The 12,112-nt window shown below is 42.6% G+C and overlaps 1 protein-coding gene across 1 annotated transcript in view; it reads left to right on the top strand.

Annotated features, from left to right (window-relative positions):
• Positions 1-12,112, top strand: part of ipo11 (importin 11) — a 213,132-nt gene that overhangs the window by 124,492 nt on the left and 76,528 nt on the right. The window contains exons 23-24 of the mRNA XM_080434451.1: positions 3,574-3,653; positions 3,819-3,899. Of these exons, the coding sequence (XP_080290577.1) occupies positions 3,574-3,653; positions 3,819-3,899 (161 nt within the window). The remainder of the gene's footprint in view (positions 1-3,573; positions 3,654-3,818; positions 3,900-12,112) is intronic.

Genomic DNA, 12,112 nt, shown 5'->3' with positions numbered 1-12,112 from the left:
TCTCTCTCTCAGTGAGATGCAAGGCGTGAAAAAGCTGAACAAATCAAATAAAGCACTGTGGTGTTTAGTTATAAAGTAAGACAATACACTGTTGAAATCCTGTAGGCTGCCCTCCGTCTTTTCCAGTCACTTTCATATACAATGCGATGGTACAGCATCATTGTAGCCAATCACAGATCGGAACGGGGACCGCAGAGAAGCTGTCCTCGATAGGTAACCAATGTTGGTGCAACTGTCGTAGATTTTGGTTGCATGTCCGGTCCGCTACGTCAAGTCCACCACGTGAGCAGTCCTAGCCAATGACAGATCTGCCTTTGTGAAACGGGGCCCATGTCGCTTCTTTTTGGCTTGTTTTGGTCGCTTGTTTCACTCACATAATCTGGCAACACGGGAGCCGTCATATGAATTGTAAATATTCATTGTTGCGGGTTGCTTTTGTTTGGTCTTGTTTCTGAAATGTAGTTGCTTATTTGGGCTTGCTTTCAAGATTATTTTTGAAAATAGCTGATGCTCAAGTGGTAAAACTGGTCGCTACTTTTGAGCTTATTTTCATAGACCTGGTCGCTTGACCTGGTCGCTTATTTCACTCGCATAATGTGGCAACACCGAAGCTGTCGAAAACATCACCCAAACAAACAGCCACAGGGATGTGGAAAAGCTGCAAATGTATAGATAGATAGTCTAAAGCTTAGTTCCTGAGGCTAAGTCTAATAATTATAATAAATTGTAATCATTCATTAGCTGCAAAGCTCCAAAGCTCTCATTATTAATATGCGCCTGGAGAACCTTAGAAACAAACTAGGAATTATTTAATGCCCAGTTAATGATGCTACAGCGGCCAGGGCATGCTGAATAATTTAGATGTGTGTTTTTTCTTGTTGTCTTTTACAACATCTTTCACTTTGTGGTAGTTGAGACATAAATTGCAGGCAGTTAATGTCACCATATCCTAATAATTTAACTCTTGTAGTCTGTTTGTTGATACAATGGCAGTAATGGGGTCCCTTACTCACACTAAATGTGAAATAGAATGTCGTTTATCCAACCCTTAGACATTACAGCCATGCATGGTCATAATGAAACGTATACTGTATGTTTTTGTTTTTGCTTTTGCACATAATTTCAAGGATCAATCGCACGTAATTTAAAGGATCAATCTGACATTGTGTAGTGTGCATTATCTTGGTGTTGTTTGTATTACAGTGGTATCGCAGTCAGAGTGCTGTTACTTCAGGGAATCCCGCAGTGGAATTGCCAACTATAAACAAAACAATTGCACACAGGAGCACTGCTCATATAGACATGTTATCACGCTGGATAAACACAATGTGCGCACTGCCTACACTTCAGTGAGGCCACAATAAAAGAGTACTGGTGAGGTAACACCCTATTGTGTTTATACCAATCTCTTGTATTAACCCATTAAAACCAGGAACGCATCTGTGTAACCACTTAAACCATTATTTTATACTTTTGGCTATTCAAAAATCGTGAAAATGTGTGCAAATCTGAATATATATATATATTTTTTTTAAAGCAAACATTTTTAACTCAAATCTTTGCTTCTGGGGGTCCCTGCAACAAAACATTTTGAGATGGGGGTCCGCGGCCCAAATACATATCATTTTGGAGACATTTGTAGAATCGGAACCTCAGGCCTTAATGGGATAAGGAAGGCCTAATGAGTGTTTGAACCTATGCTTATTCAAGTGTAAATTGGTTGCTGGAACAAAGCCTGTGTTGCATGGCTTGTATTGTGTAGTGGTTGGCCAATATTCCACTTTCGTTCTGGCTGATATCCCAGCCTGTTGTCATCCTTTTCCAGCTTATTTTGCAGAGCGTAGTTTTAGACACTTTTAACAGGGACAATTATTTGTCTTAAAACAGTAGAACAAATAACATGTGTCATTTGTGTGACTGGGTTCCCGGGTTGTAATTTAAAGCATTAACTCTTTCGGACGCTCTTTTATTTGTAAATCTGTATATATGAAACATATATCATCTATCGAATCTCTTAATTTCACAAACAGTGCAGCACACACACACACACACACACACACACACACACTTATTCTTCATGGCTGGTGAGTAAAGGAGACAGTCAACAAACGTGCAGTACATTCACAGTCACATTCAGTGTATGTGACAAATAATATCCCTTTTGTCTTTTTTGCATTCTCGTGGGTGTGCCTTTCTCACCGGGCAGGCAGAGACCCGGCAGAGTGGACACAGCGAAAACAAAGAGGATGTATATTATGCAATATTAATCAATACTGAACAACTACAGTATGTGATCTATTTATCGGCTACAATGAATAGTTTGTTTAGAAACAAGCTGCGGCAGTCCTGTCTGTCTGTCCTGTCTGTTCGCAGCACCGGCCAGGGAAAGCCGCCTGTGTCCGCTCTGAGGGCAGATTCAGACTGATTTGAATCGTTCCCGAGTACGATTGGCCTTTCCCCGCTGTCCAGCATTCACATCGGCCATGATTCTTCCGTACCCGAGTACACTATATTCAACTGTAATGGTACTTAGGTGCCTCAAGGGGGCCCTGTGGACTATGGGGCTTTGGGAGATAGAGAATGTCATTTGACAGAAGAGTACGGTGTTCCGAACTCCGGTACGGAACTCAGCGTTTACATTAATCACAATTTACAACATCTGGCAAGTGGTCCCAGGTCCGCACCCAGGACCATTTAGTCTGAATTCGCCCTGAGGAGCGCTGTGGCTCACTTACAAGGCCGCCCAGAACATAGATATAGAAACCTAGATACCTCATTGGCCTCTGCAGTTCATTGGAGCGACTGGTATCGCAATACGAGGCTCTTTCGCAGGGCTACTTGACTACTGGCCAATCACAGCGCGTCTAACTGACTAGTTGCTGCGCGGCTGCCACTTAAGAAAAGACCCGCCCCACCTGCCTCTGATTGGCCTACCGAACGTCCGCTTCTGTGACGCACAAGGAAGTTTCCCGCTAGCCCTGCGGAAGCGCGCCCGAGATACGAACGCTTCAGAGCGGGAGGAGGCGTCTACGGCCCAGAACATGGGGCCGCCCAGAGCATGGGAACGAATTTGGCTCATTGACTGTCAATCGGCTCAATCATCAAAAGGTTGCAGGAATCTCAGGACGTCTGATTGTCTGACTGGTATCCCAGTCAAAAATCATGGCTAGCTCCATGACTCCATGATTAAATAACAATTATGTATTGTCTGGTCTGGATGTTAACAACAATATTGCATATTTCAGTCTTTCAAATATGAATTTGTACTTAGTAAATCATCAAGGACATGAGTGGAAATAAACAGCAATGGCCTATGCCATTTGTGCATTCTACTGTAAGTGAGTTTATTACTCATATCATGTCATGGTCATCAGACCTTGCGTAATAGAGAAATGCACAGGTATTTGAGATGAGTTGCCCTGTAAACAAACTCACTGAGATCCTGTCTGTAAGCAGTGGCACATGTGACTCTTTGAAAGGCTTTTCCTTTTGGTGTGTGTTTTATCTATCCTTCCTTTGCCTACCTCCATCAGATCTATCAGTATTGTTGAAGCATCTGCTGTTGTGTTTCAGAGTTGAGCTCCGAGAACCTGAGGACTTGCTTCCAGATTGTCAACGCCTACATGTACTTGTCTGCCACAGAGTTTCTGCAGGTGAGACACGATGCCTGCGAAAAAAACACAAACAGATGCACAGCAATGCTAATTCACAACCTCTTGCACAGATGGATCTGTACACAAACACCTCATGCAGACACAAATACACACACATCAAAGATGACTGGGAATGTGTATGACTGTGTTGTTGTTTTTTTGTAGAACTATGCAGAGCCCCTGTGTCGATCTTTCTGTGAACTACTCAAAGACATCACCAACGAGGGACAGGTCCAGGTGCTCAAGGTACTGTCTATAACTCCCTTTTCTCCCTGGCATCACTTTCTTACTTGAGCTTATCGCTCTTTTTCATTTCGCCCCATTCCCTCCATCCATTTCCATCTCACTCCTGTTACATACCTCGCTCTCAATGCTCAGTGCTTGTCATCCACCATCATTGCTTTATGTTTATTTCAGAGCATGTGCCTGGCCTCAACCATGGCCTAAATTTATATTTGATGTTGAACTGGTTTCTTAGACCCCAGTGGGGGTGACTGTGGGTGGGTTGCAGGCAAAGCGCACGCGTGTACACACACACACACACACACACACACACACACACACACACACACACACACACACACACACACACACACACACACACAGAGTGATGTAATTAACTTGTTTCAGCTTGATTCCCTACTGCTGATACTGCTTATCATTAACTGAGAGTTGACATGACAATTATTTCAGTTAACACTCTTAATTGATACCAGATATTCCCACTACTGCTAACTATTCAGAAATTACAGAGTTATTATTTCAGCCCCCTTAATAATGTTGTCTGCTCGTACACTGCCAAGTACAAAATGGGAAACAAGTAGAACTAGAAAAAGTGCTCCTCGGAGCACAGGTCTCCGCAGGTCAGGTAGGTTAGTGTGGGCCAGCAATGTTCTGAATTCGACAAACAGGATGGAATGTGAAAAATCGGACGGATCCGTCTTGATCACTTGACTATAGAGATAATGTGTACCGATTTGCGTGATGAAATAGAATCTGCCTCAATCTTAGCCAATCAGGCGAAGATTGACATTTAAAAAAGTGAAAACGTTTCTAGTCTTGTTTCGTCCAGCTGAGAAACATTGCAAATCTCATGCTCATTGTGTCTGAGTTGGAAATTATTGTCTCGCCAGGTAGAAAGGCAAAACAAGTCAAACAAGTGAAAACAAACATACATACACTGAAATAAGAAGAGGTTACCTTTTTGCCTTGCTCTCATTTTGGATGGTCTGTACCACGCATTGATGCTCCAAAACCGAGCTCTTAAGGACATATAAAGAGGTTTTTACCCTTGATGCCAGCAGTGTGGCTACAGCTGTTGTAAACAATGGGTGCGTTTGATGATGAGAGTCTGACGCCGTCATTGTGTCTGTTTTGTGTTTTTGTGTGGGCGTGTATCTGAGGATTTTTAAAACCAGTGTCAAATAACACATGCTCTGAAGTAGAGCAGACACCTTAATACGCTCAATTGGCTAATTCCACTCCATGCATTATATGTATCCCTTAGCCTGGAGGGACAGAGGGTCTGATGTAATGCATTCACAAAAATATGAGAAGAGCAAAAAAGGGGAGTCTTCACTTACAAAAATTGTTTAGTTTAATGCAGATACAACGTTTCGGTCGCTCGGACCTTCATCAGGCATTGTAGGTGTGTTTCTACTTTATTCACAAAAATATGAAATAACATGGTTGTCATTGATGGATTGGGAAAAATGACACACAGACAGACACAGAACCACACAGAAAACTTGTCATGAAAATGTTACAACTGCACCACCACGCCAGCTGTGCCAGTTATACTGTATGCATGTTTGTCACCATTCCGGTTGTGAAATAATCATGAGAAGCTATGTTTCTTTGGAGGTGAAGCCGTTGATATAGAGAGAATAGAGGGGAGAGGGTGGCAGATGTGCTTTCCCAGCCTCACTCACTAAGTCGGTGATCCACTGACAGAGCCTTCAGGTTCAGGCATCAGCTGGCAGAGTTTGGGATGTAGGAGCTCTGGCACGGTGGTGTTTTAGCCCCATTCACACCGTCCAGCGTGGCAAAACATTAACTAAAATGTTTTATGTAAACTCTATGCAAATTAGCGTTTTACATATTTCCCTTAGCGCCATGAATTGGGACAGCAAAAAGCGTAGCGTCACACCTCCCCGAACCCTGACCTTTGGCGCATTCCATTTTTAAGCTAGTGAACTAGCCTTCAGCCAATCAGAGCACAGTGTGATCCGAGTAGGTAGGGATTAGGCTCAGGGAGCCAGCCCCCGAAAGGAAGTCGACTCAAATCACAGCAGAGACACAGGTAGAGAAAGTACCAAATTAAATCAAATGTAATTAGTTGACATTCTTTTTGTAAGAGAGTGATGTCGAAGCACAACCAGGTCACAATGGTGACATCATTGCTGTGAGACTCAGCATGGGGTTCAGTGTCGGCTAAGTAGTGTACTCACTGTAGTTGTAGTCTACTAACTGTAGTTATAGTATAATTTAGTGTCCCAAATGCTATCTAATTAGCCCTGTATATACACCAAGTTGTAGTTTAGTTAGTTTTAGTATTGTAGTTAGATAATCACATCTGAATTGACAGGATGTGCCAGCCATTTCGCAGCAGTTAGGTTGCCATGACAACGGGTGAACACAAACAAACACACGTGTTGAGAACGTTACACTGCAACAAAGAACAGCATTTCACAATTGCCACAATACACATCCATTTTAGCTGCTACAATAAGGAATGGAAACTGGACTCACCAAAATGACTGTATCTGCCGTGTCTCTCGTTAAACAAAGTACACAATAAATCCAGCTGTTGGTCAATAACAAGGCCAGGCTACTCACTAGCCCTGGTCCATAGCGTTAGTGAGTTCTCTCTAACACTCTGCCAGGCGCGCTGCTCTGCTCATAGACCAACAATTTCACTGCCGTGCGAGGTCTCCGACTTTAGTAAAAATAAACAAAGCTATTTCGCTACTCACCAAAACAAAGGCTGTTTTGTGTTGTTGAAAGTCTATTCTCCACGGAGGGAAGCCTCTCAGTTCCCCACCTTCACTATAAAAAATATATATATATATTTTTACTCCACTGCGCCCTCTACAGATCTGATCAATATAAATTACCATTGACCAGATCTGTAAAGGGCGCAGTGGAGTAAATAAAATAATTTCCGTCTGGTGGACATATTACATTTTCTGCCAAAAAAGTGTATTATACAGAGAAGGTGGGGTGCCATCGAATCTCTTAGCTACTGTACACCAACATTGTTCTTTTAAACTTATAATAAATTGAGAGCACAGTGGCTGGTCGTGGTGAGACGGTTTCCCCAGACAGCAGGCAGAGAACGTGCAGACGGGTGGTTGTCGTTCAGGTTATTTAGCAGCTTATTTATACACGTTCTACACATTTTCATCCATAAATAGGTCATGTAGTAACTAAATGTAGACTTATTTCTTATCTACAGCTGCTATTTTTGCATTTTAGATTTCAAAATGCGTTTCTGTTCTAACGGCCTGTTTAGTCACGGCCCAAACGGGCACACAGGCTGAGACATGAGTGACAGGTGCCACTCACGCCCCAATTATTGACTTTGGCGCTGCGCTTCTCATGTGCTTAGCGTTGTTTTATTTCTGCTTCATCTTGTTCTGTATGGTGCTTTAGCCTGATTTATACTTGATTTTGCTGAGACGAGTTGTTTGCTTGTAGATTGGATATTTTGGTCACAATGTGCAACCAAGTAACTCAGGCTGTAATTGCAGATAATGGCTAAGTAGGATTTTTTTGACAAGAGGCATTACATTAATTGGTCACACCAGTCCAGTGCAACCAATTTAACCCATTGAGACCTGAAGCCGATTCTACATGTCTCCTAAATCTCAACAGTATTCTGAAAAACCTATGTTTCTATATCATTGGTGTTCAATCTTTTTCATGTCAAGGACCCCCAAAATGATATGTATTTGGCCGCGGACCCCCATCAAAATATTTTGTTCCAGGGACCCCCAGAAGCAACGATTTGAGTTAAAAATGTTCGCTTTAAAAATATATATATTCAAAGATTTGCACACATTTTCACGATTTTTCAAAAATAGCAGATCTACAAGCTCGTAGCGCGGCACTCGGTGCCGCGCTATGAGCTTGTAGATCTGCTATTTTTGAATAGCCTAAGTGTAAAATAATGCTTTTTAGCTCAAATCTAAAAATGACACAGTTCCAGGTCATAATGGGTTAAAAAGTTTAGTCGCACTTGATTGATTTGTTGGCGCATGGGCAACCAAAATGGTTACGCTCTGGCACCCTGGCATCAATGGGAAAGTCAGCCGTTTTTTCCTCAGCTTTATATCACCCACATGTATCTTGGCTGACAGGACAGAACAGCTTGAGAACATTGGTAATACATTATGCGTATCAAGGCCCTTAGGCAACTGACTATATTTTATGCTCCCAGGAAAAGTGTACTGTATTATTTATCTTTCTTTATATAAATGGAGGAAACCAACACTTTCAGTATTGTAGAGAACAAAATGGTAAACACGGGTGCCTTTACATTGCCCTTGTATAACCTCAGCTGTATTGCCATCAAGGGGCTACCACCGGCCTCGTTGTTTGCAGCATTGACACCATCTTAAAATTGTGAGTTTCCTTTCTTCAGGCACTGCAGGGTGAACCTGCATGGCTGCCATTACCCCAGACGTTGCTCTCAAATTACCTTCTTTTTTTTAAAATCTTTTTTGGGGGGCTTTTATGCCTTTATAGATAGGACAGTAGACTGGCAGGAAATGGGGAGAGAGATGGGGGAGTGACACGCAGCAAAGGTCGACGGGAACGGGATGCGAACCCGCGACACGCTGTCAGGCTGGCATTGCAGCCTAGGGTGCCTGGGCAGCCACGCTGCAGCCCAGGCTAGCTCAAATTAACTATATTCACTTTTGTATGATGATGCTGAGCAAAATGTAACCTCAGAGAGTTCCAGGCTATTGTAAAAATGTATTGCCTGTGATTATGCCAATTTGTTTACATCATGGGGTACTGGGCCTTTGCCAGGTTTAAATTCTCAAGTCATGTAATCTATATCTATATGTATATGTATGTCCATACTAGGCCTGACCTCTGGTAGTCGAATAGTCGACTAATTAGTCGAGGGGTGTCTGAGTCGACTGCCAATCTCTTAGTCGAATTATACAAAATAAAAACTTTTTTTTTTTAGAGATTGGCCTAGTTTTTTATATTAATTAACTAATAGTTTGCCAAAAATAGGATATACATCATGATTTATTGGGAGAAACCAATAGTATATGTTAAATCAGACACTAAGCACCCCTAGAGCCCAAATGGAATGTTCCTCTATTGTGTCCTTAGTCGACTATTGGCAATTAGTAGCCAATCAGATTCGACTATACAAATCCTTAGTCGGGGACAGGCCTAGTCCATACACGAAATGCACCCTGCTCCAGAGTACAGAGAGTTTGCCTGTGTGCGTGCGTACATGCAGGCGTGTGTCTTTCAGCAGTTGTATGCGTACAGAGTGGCAGTTAGTCCTGTGAGGCGTGGGCCTTGTAAAGCTCATTGGCATCACTGCACATCTGGCTTCCTCTAATCCTCTTTGTATGGAGGAGAACCAGGACAACACATCCAACTTACAACAGCCTAGAAACACAGCAACTTACCAGGCAAACGCATACCCCGGGGACGATAGGATCAGGGTAATCACTGTGTTAATTTTCTGCACATGGGAGATCATGCAAAGTATTCACACAGACACACACACACACACACACACACACACACACACACACACTAGGCCTGACCTCGACTAAGTCGACTAGTCGACTGGTTAGTCGCGGGGGTTCCGAGTCGACTGCGTGTCTCTTAGTCGAATCTAGTCGGAAAAAAAAATTGAAAATGTGCTCCTCGGAGCACAAGTCTCCGCCAGCAGACCCGTGCATTGGTAGAATGCGCGTGGTTTTTGGTGTTCTGCAGGGGCGACTGAATATGTAGTGTCTGCATCTAAAAGAAAATCTTCTTGAAGCAATGTGTCATATGGGAGTCCTCGTTTTTGACTGGTTTGTTCAAATGCTTGTCTGTCTTCTTCATCTTCATTGTCTTGAACAGTTTCAGCAGTTGATTGGTGTGTTTGATCTATGTCAGTTTTCTCTAGTGCTACATAATGTATTTGATAAAGGTGGCCAATTGTTACAGTATTAAGACTTCGGCCTTGTTGTGGGATCAATTCAACTCTATAGTCCTCTTCTGTGTTACTGTTGTAGATGAGTATGCTTTCTTAGCTTTGGCCTTCTGCGCCTTTGCTTGACCAATGTTAGGTGTTCTCAGAGGGACACACACACGCACGGACCTTTGATTTGTACTGGAAGGTACTGTTCCAATCAAGACTGATTGATCCTGTCTTACTTCACTTCAAAAACATAAATGTTTTTTTGAAGTGACACACCTATTTATAGGATTTTATTTCGTCATGCGTCCCTCTAGCCAATCAAAGGCATTGGTGTCAACATATTGACACGTGTCATGTGGAGCTTGACCAATGTTAGCTTGGCTAGGAGGGAGGTGAACACACAGCGGGACGAAGCGAAAACATACTCTCTGCCTCCGGCGGAGACAAAAAGTTCTTTTTTTTTTTTTTTTTTTTTAATGGCCAAAAATGTTTTAAATTGTTTTTGGGCCAAGTCTACACCTGCAACCACACGTAACTTCCACTTTATTCTTCTTATTCCTCGTCTTTGTATTGGTATTGTTTGTGTTGGAGCGCCTCAGTGTGGCTGCAGAGTTCATGTGCAACCTCTTCCAGAGAGAGATAGAGACACTAGAAACTCTGCTGGAGACACAAAACAAACTGTGTAGACTTGGCCCTTTGAAATAAAATGTATTTTGGCCCTAAAAAAAAAGAAGAAAAAAAGAAACGCTGCGTTACTCGTTTCAATGAAGGTGATTTGTTTTTGTTTCTGACCAAGATAAAAGCGCTCTCTCTCTTCTCCTTGTATCGGTCTATAAGCTGGCGCTGCGGTGTGTCTGTGTGCAGCAGACATGCTGCAGATCCGTGGAGCAGCACATTTTAATCGGCAGAGTATGAGGTTGTCACATGCGCAAAAAGAGCAGATTTACAAGCTATCAACACTGTGCGATGGTACAGGATGTTAGCTTTTAGATCTGTTCTTTTTAAGCATACGCCTGCATCTACAAGCTCACAATGTGGAAACAATAACCCCCCTCCCCCATCACCACGCTCCACACCATGGGCGATCGGGCCTTCTGTTCAGCTGCCCCTCGACTGTGGAACTGACTCCCGGACCCCCTGAGAGCTCCACAGTCTGTTGATGTTTTCAAGAGAGGACTTTCCTTTTTCATGAAGCCATTCTGTTTTCTGGGTTTCCCCCCCTAGGTCATTTGCCCCCATGCGTTTTTAAATGGTTTTTTTTAGCTGTGGTGTTTTTATGCCATAAACATATTCTGTACTGTAGCACTTTTTTGTTTCAAATGTAACATGAAATATAAATAAAATGTATTATTATTATAACACGATTGTGAGCTTGTATATCTGCAATCTTTTCTACTTTTGTGTGACACTGTATTAAGACAAAGTAGGGCATTAATTTATAAAAAAAAGAAGCTGAAATATGTAATTATGAGGTATCATCATGGCAAAGGCCATATTTCCCCTCTTTATGTTAAAGAACAGCACACTTTTCCAGAAATGATTAAACTGAAAGTGCCTGGGACACCCTGCTGTGTGTCCTTACTCACACGCCTGTGTTAATAATGTCTGGAAGTGGAGCGCACAGAGTCCAGCTGTCTCTTTATCTAATGCCAGCACACAGAGACGTCTCACCGCGTTAATTGGCTTGTTGACTGCCCATCAGGAGTGACCTTTCGGAAATGCATCATATGACGTTGCCCTCACTCACAGTTGTTTTTCCCCTTGTGAAATACATCTAGTCTTGTATCACCTGCCTGTTGCCTTTGTTTGGGGGGGAGAGTCGACGCTTGGACCTCCCATATTAATGAACATTGCATGACAATGCAATATAAATACACCGGATTTAGCAAAGATGCTAATTTACATCCGCAGTCCCCACAGAAAACGTATAAAAACTAAAATCAGGCAGACAGTGGAGTGCATTACATTACATTGCACAGGGAAACGGAGCATAAAACGTAAATACAAGTACAAAGGTGCAAAGTATATCTATTTAAGGCTAAGACTAAAATCTTGATTTAGTCACTAAATCAAGTTCCGCTTGGCTCGTTTAGTATTGCACTGGGAAATTAGCAGCGTAGGACAATCTCTTATGGCCAATGGAAGGTTATTCCACGTTGAACAACCATGCACTGAGAGGACATTTTGTCCGAATGTGGTTTGCCTATTCTGCACTTCGCAATCCCCTCATAGCGCTGTTTCCCCTGATGGAGAAAAAAATGCTTGATAGGGCTAAGGAGAGTAGGTTAGTCCT

Source organism: Gymnoscopelus braueri (genome assembly GCF_963280865.1).
Source record: "Gymnoscopelus braueri genome assembly, chromosome: 7".
Taxonomy (NCBI): domain Eukaryota; kingdom Metazoa; phylum Chordata; class Actinopteri; order Myctophiformes; family Myctophidae; genus Gymnoscopelus; species Gymnoscopelus braueri.
This window is presented reverse-complemented; position numbering and strand designations above follow the sequence as displayed.